The 24,723-nt window shown below is 50.5% G+C and overlaps 1 protein-coding gene across 49 annotated transcripts in view; it reads right to left on the reverse strand.

Annotated features, from left to right (window-relative positions):
* Window positions 1–8,388: 8,388 nt before the first annotated feature.
* The window catches only part of Zmynd8 (zinc finger, MYND-type containing 8), a 114,830-nt gene continuing 98,495 nt past the window's right edge, over window positions 8,389–24,723 (reverse strand). For 33 of the 49 annotated variants that reach the window (XM_006499378.3, XM_006499390.3, XM_030250698.1 and 30 more), the window contains 7 exons: window positions 22,171–22,251; window positions 20,320–20,398; window positions 18,632–18,871; window positions 17,041–17,204; window positions 16,142–16,208; window positions 11,401–11,484; window positions 8,391–9,975 (listed from right to left, as the gene is read on the reverse strand). In XM_006499378.3, coding sequence (XP_006499441.1) covers window positions 9,827–9,975; window positions 11,401–11,484; window positions 16,142–16,208; window positions 17,041–17,204; window positions 18,632–18,871; window positions 20,320–20,398; window positions 22,171–22,251 — 864 coding nt within the window. In that variant the 3' untranslated portion in view covers window positions 8,391–9,826. Of the gene's footprint in view, window positions 9,976–11,400; window positions 11,485–16,141; window positions 16,209–17,040; window positions 17,205–18,631; window positions 18,872–20,319; window positions 20,399–22,170; window positions 22,252–24,723 lie in introns of all 49 variants that reach the window. The other 16 variants (NM_001252584.2, NM_001363020.1, NM_027230.5 and 13 more) reach the window with 4 other exon arrangements.

Below are 24,723 nucleotides of genomic sequence, written 5' to 3' on the forward strand. Positions count from 1 at the left end.
CGGAGTGTGGTGGTCAGGTGGACGGACAGTGCAGGTACACTAATGTATTACTATCTGGTCCATTTCTCAACCCTCCACTAGCCTGGATTTCCCCAGGATGAGTGGAAGGATCTGATTGGCTGAACTGGCTTCCGGTGGGAGTGGACACAGACCAGAGCCAAGCCACACTGGGAATCTACATCATGCATACTCAAGGGCTCCTGTGTTCCAAGGGCGTCATGGTCTTCTACACAAACACACACACACACACACACACACACACACACACACACACACACAGACCTAGTCTCACGCTTTTCTGCCACCACCACACCTACATGGAGAGAACTTCTGTTTAGAGAAAAGCAAGCGGAGCTGGAGAGATGGCTCAGTGGTTGTTCTTCCTAGAGGACCTGGGTTCAATTCCCAGCACCCACAGAGCAGCTCACACCTGTCTGTGACTCCAGTTCCAAGGCTGACACCCTCATACAGGTAGGCAAAACACCAATGAACATAAAATATAAAATATAGATAGAGAGTTGCACAGGAGCAAACCACTTAACACACATGGGATTTTCTTTGTCTTTCATTAGAAAACCTCGTAGAGGGGACAGGAACAACGGCACAGCAGTTGAGTGCTTGCTTCCCTTCCGGGGAACCCAAGCTTGGCTCCCAGCACCCACACTGGGCAGCTCACAACCACCTATAACTCTAGCTCCGAGGGATCCGCTGTCCTCCAAGAGCGCCTGTACACACATCGCAGGCACTCATGCAGACACACATATACACACAAGATTTAAAAAGAAACATGAGACAAATTTTAGCAGCTGAGAAAGGTTTAGGAGAGAAGATGATCTTATCGTAAGTTATTTTCAGGGTTACCTCCCTGTTGTGATGGCTTCTGCCAAGCTGGTCTGACAGAGGCTAACAGTTTACAGTCTCTAAAGCAAGCGTTGGGGTTGGAAGTCTCGGTTGTATTTGTTGGAAGTCTGGTTGTAGTTGGAAGCAAGGGTAGTATCGGTCTCATCTCTGTGTATGTCAGAGACCCTGGCGCAGAAAGGGCACTTAAAAATGCTCAGAAGAGGCCAGGCATGGTGGTACATGCCTTTAATCCCAGCACTTGGGAGGCAGAGGCAGGTGGAATTCTGAGTTCGAGGCCAGCCTGGTCTACAGAGTGAGTTCCAGGACAGCCAGGGCTACACAGAGAAACCCTGTCTCAAAAAAAAAAAAAAAATTTTCGGGAGTGGCTGGGTGGGATCGACTGGTAGATGGGTTGGGTGGATAGGTAGGTGGATGGGTGGGTGGGTGGATGGGTGGGTGGATGGATGGGTGGAGGGTGGGTAGATGGGTGGGTGGATGGGTGGATGGATGGATGGATGGGAATGTGGGTGGGTGGATAGATGGGTGGGTGGGTAGATGGGTGGGTGGGAATGTGGGTGGGTGGATAGATGGGTGAGTGGATAGATGAGTGGGTGGATGGGTGGGTGGGGTAGATGGATGGGTGGGTGGGGTGGGTGGATACATGTATGGGTGGATACATGGACGAGAGGTTAGGTGACTGGTAGATGACTAGGTGAGTAGATGATGGAGCCTGAGAAGGCTCACTGAAAAGACCAATTGTCAGGATGCTATGTGCAGCCTCTTGAAAGAGATGGTAATACCTGTCAGAGAGAGGCTCCCAGTACCTGTCCTGGGGTAAACTCCTGAAATCTTCTTGTTTAATCACATTTGTGTATTTAAGGGTATTGATTTTTTTGGGACAGGGTCTCACTATTTATCCTTTGCTGTCCTGGTCTATGTAGACGCAGCTGGCCTCAATCTCAGAAATCCACCTGCCTCTGTCTCCTTAGTGCCAGAATTAAAAGTGTGCCACCAGACCCAGTTTAATTTTTTTTTTTAATTTTGAAATAGGATCTTACTATGTAGCCCAGACTGGCCTTGACCTTGAACTCTTGGCAACCCTCCTGCCTCAGTCTCCAACATGTGCCATCTCACAAACATGTGCCACCATATCTGGCTGAAGAAATTGTAGCTTTTAATATAAGTCATGGCTCTGATTTTTCAGAGCCAGAGGCCACTGTCCTTGGGCCAGTCTGGGGAGATAGGCTAAGAGGAAGGATTGGGATCCCATGCTGCTCTGGGTGATCTGGTGGCTCAGATAGAAGGATGGAGGCCGGAGAAAGTGTTCTAAGGAGGGACAAGAGAGCATAAAAATGTCCAAGGAGTGGGACAAAGAAACCTTAAGGGAGTGCCGGGGACCAAGGCTAATGTGAGAGGGACACATGGAGCGCAGTTGACCTTGGGTTGGGGATTTTATTTTAAATCTCTTGAAAAGACCTGGGAGACTATAGGCAGGACACCATGTGGTCTGACTTATGCTTTCCCCACATCCTGGTTTGCAGGGGATAATGGCCGGCTCGGTCCCATTGCCTGGTCACGGGTCTCCTTCCTGGATTTCAGATTTTGTTATTAGGTTTTTCATTTTATGAGCAACATAAATTTTATGGCACAGATCTCAACTCTCACCATCATGGCGTGTTTACATGATTCCACTGGGGTGGTTACGTTACACAGATCAAAACAGAATGGAGTCCAGAAGGCCCGTCTGCTCCTGGCACTTCTACCCTTCCCCTCCGCTGCACTGGTATCTGTCTCGGGGCCTGGTCCAGAACATGGGCTCATATAGAAGGACCCCTTGGTGCCTGGCTTCCCTCCTGTGGAATGTTCACAGGTGTCTTGGACCCGTAGTATATCCTGACTAACATGCAGACTTGACCTAAGAGTTATGGACCTGCTGGGTGTTGTAGCATGTGCCCATATCCTGGGAGGCAGGGGCAGGATCATGACTAACCAGGTTTACTTAGAAAGACCTTGTTTAAAAAAATTAGAAAGATGGGCTGGTGAGATGGCTCAGTGGGTAAGAGCACCCGACTGTTCTTCCAAAGGTCCGGAGTTCAAATCCCAGCAACCACATGGTGGCTCACAACCATCTGTAACGAGATCTGACGCCCTCTTCTGGTGTGTCTGAAGACAGCTACAGTGTACTTATATGTAATAAATAAATAAATCTTTAAAAAAAATTAGAAAGATGACCAATCAATAGATTTATAAGTTGATTGATGACTAATAGATGATAAATGTTAGACTAATTGATGAGTAGTAGATGAGAGATAGGTGGTAAATTTACAGGCTGATTGATGACCTGTAGATAATAGATCAATAGATAAATTTCTAGAATGGAAATAGATTTCTTTCTAGAATAAATCATTCCACTTTCCCTGAGACTGTAGCCTGTTTATTCGGTCAGCACCAGTGTTGCCATGCTCAGCAGAGACCACTAGGTGGCAGTGTGAACACAGCTGTTCAAGCCATAGGACCAGGTGCCAGCAATAGAATGAATCTCCCTTTGACAGGATTCTGCAGAGAGCAGAGCAGAGAGCACACATGCCCTCGGGCACACCTTTGTCAGTGACCTACTCTTGGACGCCATGTCTATGACACAATAGAAACGATGAACTGACAGCTCAGCTCAGCCTTAAGCGTGGACACTCACACTCTCCACAATAAAATTATTACCGAAGCTTAGATTGTTTGTGGGAGTGTTGTTGTTGTTGTTTTTGGAGGGTTGTTTTGGTTTTGTTCCTTGAGACAGAGACAGTAGCCCAATCTGGCATCCCTGCTAGGTAGCGGAGGCTGGCTTTGTGTGTTCCTGATCCTTCTGCCTGCCTTTGCCTTCCAAGGGTTAGAATGACAGGTTTGCGCAGGGTGGGCTACCAGGCGTAAGCACACGGCGACATGTATTTATACATGCAGAAGCTCACTTCTCGGATTGTGATAAGTCAGCTGTGGTCAAACTGATTTTTAAACATTAACATTGTCTCGGGGATAGTGGCACATGCCTGTCACTCCAACACCTGGGGGACCAAGGCATTGTGTGTGTTTGAGGCCAGACTAATCAACGAAGTGAGTCCCTGTCTCAACATTGGAAAAAAAAAAAAAAAACTAAAATTCAAACTTATGTCTGTGGCTGGAAATGGACACTAAGTCTCTTAGCTATTGTACTCTGTGTGAATGGAGGAGGAAGAGGAGGAGGAGGGGGGGGAGGGGGAGGAGGGGGGGAGGAGGAGGAGGGGGAGGAGGAAGGGGAGGAGGGGGGAGGGGAGGGGGAGGAGGAGGAGGAGGAGGAGGAGAAGAAGAAGAAGAAGAAGAAGAAGAAGAAGAAGAAGAAGAAGAAGAAGAAGGAGAAGGAGAAGGAGAAGGAGAAGGAGAAGGAGAAGGAGAAGGAGAAGAAGAGAGAAGAGAGGAGAGGAGGAGGAGGAGGAGGAGGAGGAGGAGGAGAGAGAGAGAGAGAGAGAGAGAGAACAAACAGTGGCTTGTGAACAGCTGTTCAGCCTGAGTTCAGGGCCCAGCATGGGAGTCTGGGCTAGACTATCTCACTTCCCAGCTGTGAGGCCAAGAACTGGCCAAGGAATCCGAACCTCAGTTTCCCTCTTGTACATTTTAAGTTCTTTAATTTTATTTTCCAAGGGCTGTTCAAAACCAACGGGCTGTGACATTAGTTCAACAGTAAGCTGGCAGTGCCATTTAGAAGATTGGGAGACCTGGCCAGAAGTGGCACAAGGGACTCCTCACTAGAGGCGGACCTTATCCAGCTTCTTGTCCTGTCACGGGTCTGCTTCCTGGATACAATGTGACCACCGGCTCAGATTCCTGCTACCACCCTTCACCACCCTATGGACTGCATCCCTTCCCAAACCTTGAACAAAATGAGCCCCTTCTCCCTTACGCTGTTTCTTGTCAGGAATTTAGTCACAGGAAGACGTGGCATTGTGACACATCCTTTCCTTATGTTCCATGAGTGCTGTTCACAGGCACACGTGTGAGCGTGTTCTCCGGCCATTCTTCCCCCATCTTTTCTTCAGCCTCTGTGTGATGCTTAGGCTCACTTGAATCCTTAGGCTTAAGCAATCCTCCTGCCTCAGTCTCCCACGCACCACCACACCTGGCTGCCGCATGTGTTTTTATCACAGAGGGCAGCTAAGCAGTTTAAACGCTACAGCTCATGCAATAGTATTAGTGCCTCTGAGAAATGGCGTCTCCCATCACCCCATTTTATAGCTGAAGAAAATGAGGCTTGAGACGGGACATTTCACACATTTGGAACCAAAGCTGGCCCCACCCAAGATCCACCAGTGTGGGAAGCCACATGTGCCGTTGCTGAGTGGCACTGACTACTGCTGGCCACCATGCATAAGATTGGACAAACAACCAATGTGTACATATGCAGTAAAGTTTTTTGCAAAAACACTGCCTGGCCCAGGCATGATAATGAGGTTCTGTAAGGTACTGAGAGTATAACCAATCGGATGTGAGACATGCAAATGAGGTATGATAATGAGGCTCAGTGAGGTACTGAGAGAGAGTAGCCAATCAGATGAGGAACATGCAAATGAGGCTTAGTGCATAACCAATCAGGGTATGAGACACGCCTCTCCTAGGCCTATAAAAGCAGCACCAGCTCTGGGCAAAAAGTCTTTTCGCCTCTGCAATCAAGCTCTCCCAATAAACGTGTGCAGAAGGATCCTGTTGCAGCGTCGTTCTTGCTGGTCGAGTCGAGCGCGCGCAAGAACCAGGTCAGCCTCAAGCTGACGCCCCTCTCCAGATGGAAGTGGTCAAGAACTCAAACCTGTGACTAGCGTACAGCTGGTGCTTAATGAATGCGACAAGTGGGTTTGTAATTGCAGCTCTCCCTGAGCTGTCAGGTGGCCAGTAGGCTCGGGGCTGAGGTACTCTGGGGCTTTTGGCTAGTGCACAGCCGCGCGCACTGGTTCACAGAACGCATACATTCCATTAGTGTACACTTTCCCCACAAATTTTGACCCCAACTATAGCTGGGTGCCAGCCTGGTCTACAAACTACCCACAGCAGCATGGCACACCCACTAGGGCAGGGTTCACACCAGTCACCTTCATGCTCAGTTCACTTCAACAGCCACCAGGTCCCCAGCACCTCTTCTTTTGCTTCCCTAGATGCTTGGTCCTGCCTTGGGGTTTTACCCTCCCACTTGGAGGGTCTTCCTATCAGCATCTTGGCTCTCATAACTCACCGCTCACCATGGTCACCCCTGGAGTAGCTCTGGAAAGTCGTGCTGGCCAAACCCACCTCAGAGGGCTGATGTCATTCCAAAGGGGCCGTGTGGTGTCCAGGCCTTTATTGATTTTCTTTCTAGGTGCCCTTAATACTCAATCAACATTAAGAATTGTTGCCTGAGGGGCCAGCAAGATGGCTCACTGGGAAAAGGTGCTTGTTGTCAAGCTTGGTGACTTGGGTTCAATCCCTGAGATCCACATGGTAAGGAAAGTTCCACAAAGTTGTCCTCTATCACCTCCACAGACAGACAGACAGACAGAGACAGACGTAGACACTATACACACATACATTAAGTTTCTTAAAAGAGATGCTTTTAGTTTCTTGCCTCCTGGCTGGGGGGTGGGGGTGGGGTCAGATGTCAGATCCCCAGAATGACTGTCCCCAGCCCCGCCCTCCTCTCTGCCCTACTCACCTTCAACAACTGGAACCACCTATGTATGCAGTTGTCTCCAACAAGGATGCTATTCCTACGTGTGCATATACCAGCCACATTTGGGTCATGACTGTGTGGCCCATGCTTGACTTAACAAACTGCAGCGCTAGAACGAACACTTTGGCACCTTCAGTTTTACTGTGCCCAGTGGTCTCCCTGAGCCTATGGGCTGCAGTTCTGCACATGGCCACCAGGTGGCGAGGGAGGCACTGGATTGCATTAACTGTTTTGGCTAGCCAGTTTCTGCCTCAGATCCCCTGCCTGCCCCTGCTAAGCGGAAGGAGAGGGTTGTGGAGGGGGTTCTGTGAATTCAGATTTGTAGTTTGGCATCTGAAAACACTCAACTCAGGACTTGGGGTGTATGTAGCTCCATAACAGGTAGCTAGTGTGAGGCCCTCGGTCCAAAGTTACCGCAAACACCCTCTGCCTAGCACAAAGTCACAAGAAGCCTGCAGCTGTGCCCCCACCTTCGGTGTCCCCGCCTACCTGCCGTACACAGTGACTCTCCCGGGTTGACTCCAATGAAACCAGAGCACGTACCAGGATGCTTGGAGATGATCTGCCGGCCACACGGGTGTGTGTGTGTGTGTGTAGGCTGTGAGGACTGCCCACCTGATACAACACACTTCCCCAGTATAAGGAATGACATTCGGGCTCTGTAATCAAAATGCTAATTAAAACCAAGCTCGCTGAGAAGTGTGTCCAATGTCTCATTTGTGTATACAAAGGGAGAGAGAAGTCTGCCCCGAGTAAATGCTGGACACTGAGGGGCATTCAAGGGCACTGGTCAAGGAGGGTGGCTCCAAGGGCCTTTACACCGCCCCTTTCAAAGGAGTTGTGTGACTGCGTTTGGCAGTTGAATAAATGATAAAAATCAAATGTTGCATAGTTTGTCCACTCCTTTATTTGAGACAGGGTCCCATGTAGCTCAGGCTGGTCGCTACCTCATTACCTCGCCAAGGGTGATTTTGAAGTTGTGATTCTCTAGCCTCTGCCTCCCAAGTGCTAAGATGACAGGTGTGTGCTACCTACCTTGCCTGGTTTTGTGAAATGCTGGGGATCAAACTCTGGGCCTAGTACAGGCCAGGTAAGCACTCTTCAAACTGAGTCATATTCCCAGGCTAAAATTCACAGTTTTAAAAAACCCACCATTTTCCCTACCTATGAGTGGACAACCCAGTTCTTCAAGTCTCTGCCTTTGTGGAGAGCTTGGGGGATGGGGGCTCAGGACAGGATGGCCCAGGGGTGGCTTTCTGAGGGCGGCCCCTTAGTAACCCCTTTAACTCCTGAGGACACAGAAGGGGACAGGTCAACCCTTCCCATCACAACTAACACCCAACTGGGACCCACACCTCAGCATTTGCCCACACGGGTACCACCTATGCAGGCCTGAGCCCCAGACCAGAGATATGGGCATCTCTACCCAGAAGGCCACGGGAAACTTCAGCCTTTGAAGATGAACTTTCTGACCTAGAGCCAAAGATCGATGTACCAGTCACTTCAGGTGGCATTAGCACAGGTGAAGCGCTCATGAAGCCTGGCCTCAGAAGACTGCAGCTACCATGGGAGGTAAGAAAGTCCCAGTCCAGCCCACGTCCCGGGAGGGTGCCCGGGACCTCAGGAGACCTGTCTCTTGTGGCCATTCAAACCTGACACAGCCACACCCTGACCCACGGGAGATTGGCATGACCAAACCCTTTTGCCAAAACGGTTTAGTTTTTTTTTAAAAAGGGTTAAGAACCTGAAAAACTTGGGATGTCAAAGGGGGGAGAACCCAAAAGCTCATAACCGCGAGAGGACGCTGTTCAGCCATGAAGAAACGCCATCATCAAAAAAGATATTTAAGTTTAATACAAATTTTATACAAAGAAAATGTGAAAAAATACTCCCATATGCTAAAAGCAGTTACGCTTCCCAAATAAGGCCAGCTAGGCTAGATTGTTTTTTTTTGTTTGTTTTGTTTTGTTTTGACGACCGCAATTCACAAATTTTCTCTCTCTCCTGTTTTCTTCTAGCGTTTCTTCCTTTCTTCTCTAGTAGGGGTAAACTGCCTGAACAACGCGCAGCTTGGCATTCTCTTATCAACAATGAAGAGAAAGTAAACGGAGACTAAAATGTACAACGGAATGTACTGGAATGATATACAGTTAATTTCTTTTTTCTGATATACACACATCACCTTTTGCTTCGATCGATGCTCGCTTTACACAACATACAAAATGGAACTACAGCAGACGTAGCGTTAACGGACAGCATGTCGGGTCCTGGCTTTCTCTCACACTGCCTGTGTTTCATGCTTACATAAAAACGTAGAACTCCAGCAGATAAATAATACATACATGCTCCATCCCCGGGCTGGCGTGGGCTTCGTGGCCTCGCCGTGCACCTTTGCTTTTTGAGTCCTTGCTTCTGAGAAGCACGTCTTCACAAATCCATGTGGGTGTTATGGGAAAAAACTTGGCCGAGAGAAGGGGTCTCCTCGCACGCACAGATGCCCGCTGGCTGCGTTCGTTCCCGACACCCCTGCACAAACGCCGGGCGCTGGCTGCATTCGTAACGCCACGGGGATAGCTCGCGTGGACCTTCTGTAAACAGGAGGCTGCTTTGCCCCTTCGGGAGCCAGAGCTGGAAACACACCACACACACATACTTCTCTCTGTGTCCTTCAAGGCCAGCAAGCATGTGTTTCCTAACATCGTCTTGTAGGGTCTGTGAGGGGCGGATGGCTTGGTGTGGCGGGTCTAGGGCAGCACAGCCTGAGAGCCCCAATCCTGGTGTGCTGCGGCGACAGTGGCTCCCTCCCCTGGGTATCCAAGGACAAGGGCCTACGTGAAAATAGCAATCCCTGGGCCCAGCCCTGACACCCCAGTGAGGCCAGCGGGCTCACTAACCAGCCCCTGGATTATCAAAACATTCTTTTAATTGTAGATCTTTATATATATATGTATATATATAAAACTTGCTTTTCTTTTCTGTTTTTTTTATAAGTTAAGGTCAGTGTAGATATGAAAAGGAAAGGTACGCTAGGTCAGTGACGTCACAAGTGTACCTACTTACACCTAAAGTGTTTGGCTCACAGGGTAGTGCCATCCCAGCCAAGACCAGAGCTGGGATGGAGTCAAGTCTCTGTCCTGCAGCCAAGCCGACGGGCAGAGCCTGAGTGTTGGAAATTCTAAAGGTGGCGGTTCTCCAGTTTCTGTTGCTTCCTGTGGTTTGGGCTGTTTCTCCCGCCTATAGGGAGGTGTTCTGGCTCACAATGCACCCCTAGTCCCAGAAGGCATCTAGCCGAGACTCCCGGGACTCTTTGGGCATGAGGTTCTTCGTGCTGGTCCCTCCACTGTGCTCAGAGCGGGATGACGCTCGCTTCTCCTCGCTGCTGCTCCACAAACCTGCCTTGCTGCTCCGGGAATGGTCTGTGAAGGAAAGGCAGTGTGTTCAACTCCCCTCCCCACCTTCCTCAACTCATCTCCCAGCTGGAAGTTACCTTCCCTCCCTCCAGCCAGACCACGCCCACTCCAACCGGACCACGCCCACAGCTGCCCCTGAGATCCCAGGGCTGTGGCTGTAGAACACAGAGTGAGGGCAGCTGGCTTTGGGCTATAGCTAACTGAAAGGTCAAAAGGTGTCACACTAGCAGAGAGTGAGGTTAGCGAGTGATGGTGTCCAGTCGACGGGGAACCCCTGCCCTGTTAAGAGTCTGGACTATACCACGGGGGGCCCATGCACCTTGCCTCTGACCTCGGCTCTTAGAGAAAGACCCGCAGAATCTGACATCTGTGGTGACCTCACAGAACTCCTGATTCATTTATAAGACTCATATCCAAACCAGGAAGATATTGTAAGAGAAGAAATGAGGACCAGATGAGATGGCTAAGCCCACCTGGACACTGACTCCGTGGACTCCCAGTAAGGACCATGTTAGGGGTCAGTGACGGATACAGACCCCAACGGACACCTGGGATGGCTTTGAGGTCACACGGGCAGCAAGTTAGGTAGTGGCTGAGGAAGCAAAGAGGAAGCTAACAGAAGAGCCACAGACGCTATCACAGAAGAGGACAATGGCCCTACACTAAGGCCCTACACTTAATGGCTGGCCACTAAGACCCCTTTGCTGCTCCCAGATTCTCTAACTTTCCTGAGCTGTGGAGCATCAAGCTTAAGATGGAGCAGGGCTAGTGAGAAGGGACCACTGCTGCCCTTGGGGGACTGTCTTTCTTACTTCTTACTGCCTGTTCACAAAGCACATGCAAAAAAATAAAATAAAATAAAATAAAATAAAATAAAATAAAATAAAATAAAATAAAAATTTAAAAGTTCAGGCTGCTTTTATATTCAGCCAGAAGGGGGCAGTGTTCTAAAAGGACAATCAGAGTTCCAAATGGTCCTTTGAGAGCTCACATTCCTGGCAGTTAGGCTATATAATCTTCTAGAAGGTCTTTGAGGGGTGGCATGGATATAGTCGCACATCACCAAGTCCTTCCAGCTGTGGGGAAGAGCCAAGATCAGTGGGGATATGAAAGAAACAGAACTTGAGATTCCAAAGCCTGAGCCTCTAAAGGACTGGGCCCAGGATGCTGGCTAACATGGCAGACCACGGCAGGGGAGATGCAGTACCCAGCTAAGACAAAACAAAGGCTCTGAATGGCCCAACCTACAGCAGTTTGCAAAGGCAGCAATGGGGAACAAACAAGAAGACGACGGCGACGGCAAAGCAGAGGGAGACCAACACTCAAAGCACAGGACACGCCCACACGGACACACACAGACACACAAAACATGGCTTCTGCATGCCAGGAGTGACTCTCCCAGCAGCTCCCCTGAGACAGGGTCATACTTACACTTCTGGGCTGGGTAGTTGGGGTGCGGCTGGTGGTCTGTAGTGGTTGGGGTATAGGCAGGCTGCTTGTCACACCTCTTGCTAACTGAAGAGAGCACAGGTAGCCTTAGAATCCATCACAGCTGAAATTGCACACAACCCCAGGGGCCGACACCCATGGCTAGCTGTTCCTTCATGTAGGCCACTCGACTGGATGTGCTTACAGGTGACTGGGGCCTTTAAAAACTTGTGTAAACCACAAACAGGGTCGTTGGACACGGCGCCACATCACAGGGAGGAAGGTGAACATAGAAGGACACGCGGGGACATAAAAGCAGCCCCATACTTGGCAAGCCACAAATGCTCAGGATTTTGAAAGCAAAATGTTCCAAACCACAAGCTCTGCCAAAGCCTGGTTCTAGCAGGGAAACTGAGGCTGGGCTGAGGTGCACTAGGGTGTCAGGCACCACACAGCAGACGCACTGCGAGGAAGAGGAAGGCTAGCAAAGGGGCCACACTGAGGACGACAAGGGACAGCAACTGGGAGAGACCAGCTGACTAAACCCTAGGCCGCAATAAAGGGCCATCCACAAACTATATTCAAATCCTCAGAAAAGCCAAGTGTGCTCACCACCTGTCACCCCAGCCCTCGGGAGGCTGAGGCAGGAGGACCATGACTCTGAAGCCAGCCTTGGCTACGGAGCAAAAGTGCCTAAAACCCTAAAAATGTGAAGCGGAAGGAGTGCTTACGTTGAATATCCTGAAGAGTTTGGGGCTTGGGGGGGGACAGGATCAAGAGGAGGAAGAAAAGGAGACGGAAGTGTCACCTCAGTGGCCATGTGCCTAGGTGCTGAGTGGCATTACAGTTAGTGCAAATGAACCTTGGAATTACAACTTAGAAGAGACAGCGGACCACGCATGTCCTCAGTCTGGATGCCAGCAGGCCACAAGCAGAGACGGAGAACGAGGGCAAGCTGCCAAGACTCTTGACAGGCTGGGAGGGGGCAGGCTCACTCAGCCAAGTGTGGCCAGACCACAGAAAGCAATCAGAAACCAGGGAGGCGAAGGTCACTGATGCATTCTAAAGACGGGTCAGGAAGCAGGCCTGTGGAAGTCCCCGGAGGGCCACCATGGCAGTGGAGACAGGCGGAGGACAGACACCTTGCCGGCTATAGTCTAGCCTCTGTGCTTGTATGCAGAGACATCCTGTTTAAAGCCCTTAAAGGGCCGGGAGGTGGTGGCGCACACCTTTAATCCCAGCACTTGGGAGGCAGAGACAGGAGGATTTCTGAGTTCGAGGCCAGCCTGGTCTACAGAGTGAGTTCCAGGACAGCCAGGGCTACACAGAGAAACCCTGTCTTGAAAAACAAAAAACAGCAAAAAAAACCCAAAAACCCTTAAAGGACAAATTGATGCTAGTGACATGACTCCATCCGTGGGGAGCCCTTGCCCAGTGGGCATGTAGCCCCGAGATCAATCCTCAATACACAAAAGGCCTGGGGAAGTGTATGTGAGGGGTGTGTGTTTGTGTGTACATGTAATATGTGAGTGTGTGGGGTGTGTACACATGTAAGTGTGAGTGGGTGCACATGTAACATGTGTGAGGGTGTACCTGTCTGTGTACATGTAACATGTAAGTGTGAGTGTGTGGAGTCGGGAGGTCAATGAATGCTTTCCTCAATTATTTCTACTTTTTTTTGTTGGAGTCTGGGTCTCTTAAACCCGTGTCTCCTGGGATCACGGATGCACGCTGCCTCACCACGCTTCTTACACGGGCCTACATTCTAGGCCTTCCTGTTTGTCCCTCTGAGCCACCTTCTCTATCACCCTGGCCTCATTCTTTACCCCAGATTCAAGACAAGGCATGTTCTGAAAAATCCACCTGCCTGGGCACTGTCTGAGATAACATGTCAGAACATGTTGGAACATGTCGGCTGGACTGGGGCTCAGACTAAAGAACAGCACCCTAGCATATGCAAGGCTTCGGGTCTGTCCTGAGCATTGCACCCGTGCCCAGCACTCTAAGAAAAAAAAAATTATAGCAATAATAAACCTCACAACATTTAGACTTCTCTATGCCCTTGTCAATGGCTTCATCTCTCTCAAACTCTTTGTTGTTGTGTTTTGGTTTGGTTTTGTTTTGTTTTTGAGATGGGTCTCACTATGTAGCTCTAGATAGTCTGCAACTTACCACGTAGACCAGACTGACCTCAAATTCACAGAGATCCACCTGCCTCTGCCTCTGGAATTAAAGGTTACAGGTGTGCGTCACTACGCCCCATGGACGGCTCCATCTCTTAAGACATGGGTGACATGCCAACGCAGTAGCCAGATGGATGGGGAGAGCGAGGAGAGAGATGGAGGCAGGATGGGATGCCACAGAGGCTCTAACTGGGATGGGGAAGCGGAGTGGACAAGTGTCAGGTTGGGCTGCTCAATCCGGTAACCACAAACCAAAGTCACAATCTAAATGACCTGAAGGGAAAGGTCCAATCCCATCCCTCAGCTCTTAGTCACATGAGCCCAATGGTTTGACATCCACTTCCAGGACAACACAGACCTGACTGTCACTCTTGTCTATCAGTGATGAGAGGCATGGCATGGAGATGCAGGTGAATTTATCACCTCTCCTCAGAAAGATGGGGGTGGGGGGCAGCTTAGCAGCCAAGGACAGAACAGAGAGGCAGGCCAGGTGTGGAATGGCCTGGCTGAACAAGACAGATTGTTGGCACAGCACCCGCACCAGATGCTCACAGGGATGTGGGGACAGGGAGAGCCAGGGAGGTGCTCTGATAGGAACAGAGAATCTGAGATGCTGCTGTTATAGAGTAGAAAAGCAGAGGCCCATGGCAGGGACTTGGTAAGGTGACCGAGCAGGTGAGAAACTGTGCCCAGGGTGATCAAGACTTGTGTGTGTCGCCATGGGAGGAGTCTGTCCCCCTGGGTGATGTCCTCCCACTGAACTCTGGGGCTCAGGTGCAGCTTGAGGAAAACCTGGGAAGGGGAACCCAGGAGACTCCATTATCAGAGCTTCCGATGGGAAGAGTACCAGGGAGACACAGCTAGAGAAAGTGGCTAAGAAGAAGTTAAAGGCCACACGGTGCAGCCTGGACAACCATCTCTGGCTTCCACTGACAGCAACTTTGTGGAGCTCCGCACTGCGCCTGGCACACAAGGAAGGGACACCTGCACAGACACCCTGGCTCCGATGCCATCAGCTAAGCCACTGATTCCTTGGAACTCACGGCTTTCTCCCCCACACCCAGCCACTTCCTCCTGGACCTAAGGTCTCCTTCTACTCTTGCCTGTGACCCAAGATTCTCTAGGTCAGAGGGCAGCAAATGGAACCCATAGGCCCAAGCCGCACCGCCTCTTCTGCAGGCCAGGGTTTGCTGGGACATGGCCAGCTATGCGTCTGGCGGTTTGCTCTGTGACCCGAAATGGCCACCAGGTCAACCTGGACCTGCTAGGGGACACCTCAAGGTCATTCCTCAATATCACTCCTCAGCTTCACCTTCTCTGCAGCTCCCCAGAGTCCCAAACGGTATTTCCTAAGTTGGATACTGCCAGCTCCACTCTCTGAATTAAGACATCCCTAAGGTCAGAGCTCTTCTCCTAACTCAGTTCGGGGGCTTCTTTGCTTTTTGAGACTGAGTTTCACTCTGTAGACTAGGCTGCCCTAGAACTTGCCAGCCTCTGACTCCTGAGTGCTGGGGTTAAAAGCATGCACCACCATGCCTGTTTGTATTTTAAACTTATTTTTATCATCATCATCACTAAAAACTGGGAAATCCATTAAGGCATCTCTACAAACATGATTTCAAAAAAAAAAAAGTATTGTTCCATGCTAAGTGTATGAAACTGGTAGAATCCAGTCCACTCTGTCTTTGCGAAGAGCAGAATTCAAGCCAGGAGAGGTGGCACAGGCCCGTTACTCCAGTACTCAGGAGTCAGAGGAAGGAGGAGGAGGAGATCAAAGACCACAATTCAATCAAGAAAAGCCAAGATGCTAACAATGTCATGGAAAGACAGAGCACCCGGAGCCTAGCAACACACTGGAACTGCCAAGGACGTGGGGGAGGGGCTGAACGGCTGAGCACAGAGGGGGAGGGGCTGCTCTCTTCACCTGCAGTCTCCAATCATTACAATCTGAGTCTGTGAGGTTATCTCCTCCCTACCACTAGCCCCCTCCACTCCTGCGGACCATTCCTGTCTTCCTTCAGACAGTGGCAGTCCTCTGTGCACCCACTGTACACAAGAAAAGCCGTAGCTTTCAGTTTTCAGCCACAGTAAATCAAGGAGCAAAAAAGATCCTGGAGCTAAGAGAGAACGTCAAATTGGCCAAGGAAGCCATGGCTCTGAATTCTGGGAAAAAGTTCAGAAGAATGTAGGAAAAGACACCCAAGGCTCCCAGGACGGGAGAGGGAGGCTCAAATTCCACAGCACCTAGTACTGGACCCCAGAGAAGGCTCAACATAGAAGTTCTATTCATCACTAAAGGCTTTGAGGGTCTTCATCAATCAAATATGCCCTGAGGACCTCGGAGACCTGAGCGGATCACCCTGTGTCCCCGTGAAGGGTGCACTCATTAAACATGACACACGTGGGTGACCAATACAAGGAGGCACCTGTGTAACACCTCGCCTAGCCACACCTCCACCCAAATCCATCCAAGGTACGCCAAAAAATCCCAAACCTTTGACTTCCCCCAACATGACCAAGTGAAATACAAAACCCCATGTGGCCACCAGGGGGCGACATACCAGAGCTTTGATTGGAGCCTAAGAGCATAGAGGAGGGCGTCTCTCTGGAGCCGGAAAGATCCAGGGTCTAGAAATATAAACAAAAAGATGAAACCATAGAACCCCAGGGAATCACAGGATGGCTCACCACTCCTCCCACCCTTAGAGGTCTCTACCTGGTGATCAGACCAGAGCCAGGGCAGGTGGACGGCCACACACTGTATACCAGATCCGAAAGGCCAGAACAAAGCATTGGAATGGTCCCCCACTCATCCCTGTCGCCTTGGCTTCCCCTACATCCACTACATCCCCAGACCTACCCAGTACCCTGCTTTGCAAAGAAGGTATATACTGCTCAAAAATCTCTTTTTACTTCATGTTAAGTCTCTTCCGAGGCAATAGTATTTTACCGACCATCTAATGATTTGGGCTCTTGAGATACACAGCTACAAGTGCAGGCAAAGAGCAGTAACCATGACCCTTAAAATGGCCCAGGCATTCAACTGTTATCACATACCCCACAGGAAGCAAGCAGCTGCTCGAGCCCTATGGTCCATCGAAACAGCACTGGCCACACGTGGCCACTTCAATCCCAAGTTACTTTAAAATAAGCAGGTCCTTGGTCACATCAGCCACACTTCTAGTCAGTGACGTGTGGCTGGTGGCTTCCAGGGCCCCAGAAGAGACATTGTTTTACCTCCGCAGGGGGGCGCCCTTCTGAACTTTGAGGAACCCCACAGAACAACTGAAGGTCCCACATACACACCAGCCCGGCTCTCCGTGTTCTCGCATGGGGGGCACACTGGCCATAAAGAACCATTCCCCACCCAGATAAACCGGAACAGTGAAGGGCATCCAGTGGTGGCAGATACAGGAAAGGGTCCTTGGTACAAGGCGACTGTCAGCTTGGGGATTCTCACCGAGTTACTACTGTCCTTGCTCTTCTCCGCTGGCGCCTCTTTCTCTTTGGGGGCGCTGGCCGGTTCTGAAGGTGCTGACTGTGTGTTGGAGGAGTTGCCCTGCGATGACTTATTTCCTGTTTCTGTGCTTGCCTCGGCATCTGCTTCCTGCTGAGGGGCAGTCGCTGGGGACCAAAGAGAACGAGAAAGTCATGAGATGCTTCAAGCCGTGTGTGAACATCCAGGAGCCCAGCTTTCAAATGGCTACCCCTCGAGGCCCCCACAGCTCAGTCCCAATTCAACCTCGCCAGGCTCCATCTCTCCCAAACCCACTTAGAGATCTCGCATGGGCCTTCGACTCTGAAACCCAGAGCTCCAAACTTTATTTGCAAATAGACCTTTTCATACTTAGCAATTCAATTTTTACATCATTTTGCTGAGAACATGTTCTCCAATCAAAGGAAACTTGTGGGGAGCCAGGATGTGACCACCGTTCAAGGAAGCCTGCAACCTCCTCCACTAGGCCTAGATCCACCTCAGCCCAGCTGAGGCAGAGTGAGAGACTAGCATCCTTTGAGAGGGGCACAGAGCTTCTGGGTGAAGAAGAGTTAGAGACAGAGACGTCACCATACCACAAAGAAAGTCCAGCTTGTAATGTCAGAGACTAACCACAGCAGGTGTTTCCTGCTAGCATCTAAAAGGAGACAACCCCTGGATGTTCCTTGCTGTCTGGGGTTATCTGGGTGGGGAGTGGTTCCTTATGGTCTTGATAACCAACCAGTTAGTCTCCGGCAAACACACACCACCTGGGTGGTGTGGGGAATGTCTTTATGGTCAGTGTGCCCCACATTCGAGAATGTGGAGAGCCCGGGTGGTGTGTGTTTGCCGGAGACTAACTGGTTGGTTATCAAGACTGACTGGACAATCGTTGTTTGGTGATGTTCATTTGGGAGAGGCCTCCGTGTAGGTACTTCTGCAATATGGTTAGTCTCTGACATTACACATTCTCGAATGTGGGGCACACTGACCATAAAGAACCACTCCCCACCCAGATAACCCCAGACAGCAAGGAACATCCAGGGGTGGTCTCTTCCTTAACCTAAGGACTGGGATAGCATCCTGTTTGAGGCAGTGGACCATTATCATCTCAAAGAGGTTCTAGGGGCTGAGAGATGGCTCAGAGGTTAAGAGCGCTACACTGGCTGCTCTTTCAGAGGTCCTGAGTTCAATTCCCAGCTCACAACCATCTGTAATGAGATCTGGTGGCCTCTTCTGGCCTCCATGCAGACAAAACAGTGTAGACATGAGAGAGAGAGAGAGAGAGAGAGAGAGAGAGAGAGAGAGAGAGAGAGAGAGAGAGAGAGAGAGAGAGAACACGAACCACAGAACCACTCTCAGCACTAGATCAACCACTCAAAAGCTCCACTAATCTGGCTGCTGAAGGCTGTAGACACTGCCAGGTTTTGAGATTTAACTTCACATCTGCGTCTCTTGTATATCAGAGCAACAGTTGTTTATGAACAGAAGTGGCAAGAGCCTGGGCAAGTGTTTTTTAGCACCCTGGCTGGGAAGCCCCACCACGCAGCCCCTGAGGTGTGCGACCAGACATTACCCGACTGGGTACAGGACTTCATGTGCTCGGGCCAGTGGGCCTGCTGACAGGGGTAGTCACAGTAGCTGGTGTTCCAGCAGCAGTAGAAAATGGCCTCCTTCTTGCAGTTGGCACACCACTGCTTCTTCTTGGTCTCGTCCACCGCCTGCTGCTTCTCCAGCTCCAGTTGCTTTTTCACCTCGGCAATGAGCCGATCCCGCTCCTGTTCCAGGCTCTGCCGCATCTCGGCCATGGTCAACTCTGGTGGAGAAGGAGGACACTAGCTGCATCACAGACCCAGCACAGGACGCCGGGCATCAGACCCCTAGCTTCACACAGACCCAACCTAAGTCTTGACTTGGAAATGGCTCCCCTAGCTCGGTGGCCCTGGGACAGTAAGTAACCCAGCTGGGACATTCATCACTCGAGTCCCATAGCCAGCTGTGGTGTCAGTGACATGTCTAGCATATAGGTGACAGGAGACCCCAGTGACGTCATCCTGAGTAATCCCAAGTTGTAGGAATCCCACAAACCCTCCAAACGATTCCAACCAATACTCAGTCACTTTTGACTTTTTTTTCTGTCAAATACATACACAGCACCTACCGGGTGCGAACTTGGTCCTAAGCACTTTGTACCGACCATAAGCCCTGTTGTACTCTCAAGGGTAAGAGCTACCATCCTGTTTCACAGATGAGGGAACTGAAGCACACAGATACTAAAGGCACTCAGACAATTTTCTCAGAATCCTGTCTGGAGGGATAGGATAGGGGGTTTTCGGAGGAGAAACCAGGAAAGGGGATAACATTTGAAATGTAAATAAAGAAAAATATCTAATGAAAAATATATTAGAAAGAAAGAAAGAAAGAAAGAAAGAAAGAAAGAAAGAAAGAGGAAGGAAAGGAAAGGAAAGGAAAGGAAAGGAAAGGAAAGGAAAGGAAAGGAAAGGAAAGGAAAGGAAAGGAAAGGAAAGGAAAGGAAAGGAAAGGGCAAAAAGCTGGGGGGAAAAAATCCTGTCTTTTTTTTTTTTTTTTTTTTTTTGGTTTTTTCGAGACAGGGTTTCCCTGTGTAGCCCTGACTGTCCTGGAACTCACTTTGTAGACCAGGCTGGCCATGAACTCAGAAATCTGCCTGCCTCTGCCTCCTGAGTACTGGGATTAAAGGCGTGTGCCACCACTGCCCGGCAAGAATCCTGTCTTGAGACACTGAATGAAACATGAGGGGATGCTGTGGCCGGTTGTTATGGTAACGAGGGAACAATCAAACCACTGATTCCTAAAAAAATTCCAGGCAGTTTACACATTTACAAGTGAGCCTTACATTGAAACTAAATGTTTCCTGCAATCCTCACAAGCTCTTCTTGAATTAAAAAGACCAGCAAAAAGTCGGGCAGTGGTGGTGCAGAAACCTGTCTCAGAAAAAAAAAAAAAAAAGGCCAGCAAAGGGCTACAATGTGGCTCAGCAGGTAAAGGGACTTGTGGCCAAGCCTTAGATCCTGAGTTCAATCCCCAGGTCCCCCGTAAAGGTGGCAAGTGAGAACACAGTTATCTTGAGAGGGGAAAGAGGGTTTGCACCCCAAGCTCAGCTTCTCCAGGCTGGACCCTTGAGGACTGTGATTTCCCTGACTTCAGGTACAGCCTGGTTTCCACCTGGTCACCTCTGGGCCCAGCCTCAGAGCAGCCAGAGGCTCTCCCCGCCCTGAGCCTTACCCAGGTTGTGCTTCATCTCAGCGAGCTCCTGCTGGTGCAGCCACTGCAGTTTCTCAATCTCAATCCTCAGCCTTCGAATCTGCGGGGAGAGCACAGGAGCCTGAGACCCAGCGGACACAGGGGCCCGAGACACAGCGGACACAGGAGCCTGATACAGCGGACACAGGGGCCCGAGACACAGCGGACACAGGGGCCCGAGACACAGCGGACACAGGAGCCTGATACAGCGGACACAGGGGCCCGAGACACAGCGGACACAGGAGCCCGAGACACAGCGGACACAGGGGCCCGAGACACAGCGGACACAGGGGCCCGAGACACAGCGGACACAGGGGCCCGAGACACAGCGGACACAGGAGCCTGAGACCCAGCGGACACAGGGGCCCGAGACACAGCGGACACAGGGGCCTGAGACCCAGCGGACACAGGGGCCCGAGACAGCGGACACAGGGGCCTGATACAGCGGACACAGGGGCCCGAGACACAGCGGACACAGGGGCCTGTGACACAGCAGACACAGGGGCCCGAGACCCAGCGGACACAGGGGCCCGAGACACAGCGGACACAGGGGCCTGAGACGCCACCAGGGGTTCCCAGCAGAGCATCCGCCCACCCATAGCAGTGATAACACCTGCTGTCATTCTGTACAGCCCTGACTCCAGGGGTACAGACAACCCTCAGCCTGCACAGGATGCCCTGGAGCCAAGGGTCACCCGTGTCACAAGCCTGAGCAAATGAATGCCTACCTAAACACAGTGGAGTTTTACAGTGAGATCAGGGACCAGGGAAGCGGTGTAGGCAACCTAGCAAGGGCTGACCCAAGGTTTCCGCGGAGACGCAGAAACCAGAACTTCACCAAAAAAGCTTAAAATGAGCAAACGGGCTGAGTGTAGTGGTGCACGCCTTTTATTCACCCCCCCCCCCCCCCCCGGCAAGGAAAGAGGCAAGTTTCAAAAAAAAAAAAAAAAACCACACACACACACAAACACACACACAAAACCAGTCCAAGTGGGACAGAGAGATTTCTACTTGTTGACTGACACAGCGAGTGTAATCACAGAGGGGCACGTTTATAAAGCACACGGGGCACACACCCTCACAATGCTTGTGGGTTCTTAAATCTCCATTGATTTCTCCAGGGCCTCTCAGAAGCCTTTATCTTCACGCTGTCCTCTCTTTGTTGCCTTAAGAAAACCCTGTCTCAAAGACCAGGGATTCTCCTTGGGATTTATTGCCAGCCTGAGAGAAATCCTGCTCCCTGGGTGGTATTGCCTGGTGACTGACTGCAGGCCACCGCCAGCACCATATGATTCACACAGACACCAGCGTGTAGGTGGTCACTCTCTGAGTGGCCTCAGAGGGAAGTACAGGGGAGGAAGTGTGTGTGTATGTGTGTATCTGTCTGTCTGTCTGTCTTTGAATAAAAGAAAGCTTCATACCTTACTTACAAGAGGCAACTTTGTAAATAAATTGTTCCGTATTTTAACCACTGTCTTTACTCATAAAGCCATGGCGCCTCCGGTATACAAATTCTTACACCAGAAGTGCTTGTGTAAAAAGGCCAGGGGGATGGAGAAGACTATGGCTCTGACCACACCTAAATCAAAGGTATCCTGTCTCACTGTGATCTACCAGGATAGAAGCAGGCAGCAGGGCCAGTCTCCCCAGCCACCTACTTAATGAAACCCCACCCACTTGAAACTCTACCTAGGACCACAGCCTGAATCAGCCAGATGCCTGGAGCCAGGGCCCCCAGGGGCTTCCAGCCCAGCTTCCCACACCCCCCCTCCCCACCCCACAACCCCCCCCTCTCGAGCCCTGGACTTCTGGGGATTCCCCGGATCTGCTGACCTCAGCTATTGTGCTCCCAGTGGTGTTCTTGGAGAGGTCATTGTAGATTTCTGTCATCGTCCCCTTTATGGCATCCATCATCTGGAAAGATAAAAACACTTCAGTAGGTGATACAAACGATGCAAACATAACCAAACACAGCAAAGTGACAAACGGTGTTGGCGTCACTCTCAGACCCTGGGTGCTTCAGGCTGTGAGAAGGGGGACAGAGCAGGGAGGACCTGCTCCTAGTAACCAAGGGTAGAAGCCAGGGAGGCCAGGAAAGGATCTACCATGTACAGCCCAGCCCTCGATGAGCTGAGAAATCTGAGACCAAACTCTACCCACACGGGTCCTGTTGAGCCAACACAGCAGGTTTAAGGTAGGGATTATTTTGTCCTTGTGGCTTTTTGTTTTTTGGTTTTTTTTCAAGACAGGGTTTCTCTGTGTAGCCCTGGCTGTCCTGGAACTCACTCTGTAGACCAGGCTGGCCTCGAACTCAGAAATCTGCCTCTGCCTCCCGAGTGCTGGGATTAAAGACATGCGCCACCACTGCCCGGCCTGTGGCTTTCTTTTGAAAAAAACAAAACAAAACAAAACAAAACAAAACAAAACAACCAGGTGGTGGCGCACACCTTTAATCCCAGAACTCTGGAAGCAGAGGCAGGCGGATCTCTGAGTTCAAAGCCAGCCTGGTCTACAGAGCAAGTTCCAGGAAAGACGGGCTACAGAGAGAACCCCTGTCTCAAAACAAACAAACAAAACAAAAAGAAATAGTTTTGTTCATTTGTTGGATTTTTTGTTTTTGTTAAGTCCGGGCCTTGTGTCTCTACCTGGTTCTACCTCACCATGTAGCTGGTGACTGAGCTCCTAACCCCTGACCCCTGACCCCACCCAGGTGTTTTTTTGTTTGTTTTTGTGTTTGTTTTTCGAGACAGGGTTTCTCTGTGTAGCCCTGGCTGTCCTGGAACTCACTTTGTAGACCAGGCTGGCTTCGAACTCAGAAATCTGCCTGCCTCTGCCTCCCAAGTGCTGGGATTAAAGGCGTGCGCCACCACTGCCCGGCCCTCACCCAGGTTTTAAGTTCAGTGGCAGGGCTGGAGTCCAGACAGTCATTTGTGCTAAGCAAGCACTGTACCAACTAAGCTGCATCCCAGGCCATCAAAATAAATTGGGGGGGGGGTGCACATTTAGAGACAGGGTTTCTCCATGTAGCCTTGGCTATCCTGAAACTGCATCTGTAGATCAGGCTGGCCTTGAACTCAGAGAGCCTTCTGCCTCTGCCTCCGAAGCGCTGGAATTAAAGGCCTGTTAGGAATCATATATATGTAGGTATGCAAATGCCTTGTAGCTTGAGTGGAGGTCAGAGGACAACGCTATGGTGATGGCTTCCACCATTACATGTGTCCCAGGGAACAAACTTGGGTCCCTAGATTTGGTGTTTATGCTTGGCCCAGGGGGTGGCCTAGCTGGAGTTAGGTGTGGCCTTCTTAGAGGAAGTCTGTCACTGTGGAGTGGGCTTTGAGATCCTCCTCCTAGCCGCATAGAAAGAGAGTCTCCTGCTGCTGCCTTCGATCAAGATGTAGAACTCTCGGCTCCTTCTCCAGCATCAAGTCTTTCTGCATGCTGCCATGCTTCCCGCCATGATACTAGACTGACTAAACCTCTGAAACTGTAAGCCAGCCCCAATGAAATGTTGGCCTTGGTCACAAGTGTCTCGTCACAGCAGTAAAACCCTAATTAAGACACCAGATATGCACAACCTTTATCAACTGAGCCATCTTGCTGACCCAAAAGTGCATTTCAGTGAGAAAGAATGAGTGCATTACCCACTTCACCAGGTACAGTGCACACCCTGCTGGCTTCTGGGTGCTACACCTCAACAGCCGTGTGCTGACTGGCAAGCACACACATTCAGTGGATTTTAGCATGTCTGGAGTTACCCAGACAACAACAGCACAAGCAATTCTGGAACATTTTTTATCACACACACAACACACCCAAAACCAGGACCCACTTCCCCTGTCTTTACAGTCTTGGGATTTCTACTGTGATGAAACACCATGATCAAAGCAACTCGGGAGGAAAGGGTTTATTTGGCTTACACTTCCCACAGCATCATCAAAGGAAGTCAAGGCAAGAACTCAACCAGAGGAGGAACCTGGAGGCAGGAGCTGATGCAGAGGCCATGGAGGGCTGCTGCTTACTGGCTTGCTCTGCATTTCAGCCTGCTTTCTTTTTTTTTTTTTTTTAAGACAGGGTTTCTCTGTGCAGTCCTGGCTGTCCTGGACCTCACTCTGTAGACCAGGCTGGCCTGGAACTCAGAAATCCGCCTGCCTCTGCCTCCCAAATCCTGGGATTAAAGGCAAGCGCCACCACAGCCCAGCTCAGCCTGCTTTCTGATAGGACTCAGCATCACCAACCTAGGGAAGGCACCACCCACAATGGGCTGGGCCCTTTCCCAATCTGTTGAGAGTAGATCTGGTGCTGCTGTGCATTCAGATGCTAAATACAGATCTTCAGAAACACCAAGTGATGCTATGTAAACCTTGCCCCCCCTCCAATTTAAAATTA

This window comes from Mus musculus, chromosome 2, assembly GCF_000001635.26.
Source record: "Mus musculus strain C57BL/6J chromosome 2, GRCm38.p6 C57BL/6J".
NCBI classification, from domain to species: Eukaryota; Metazoa; Chordata; class Mammalia; order Rodentia; family Muridae; genus Mus; species Mus musculus.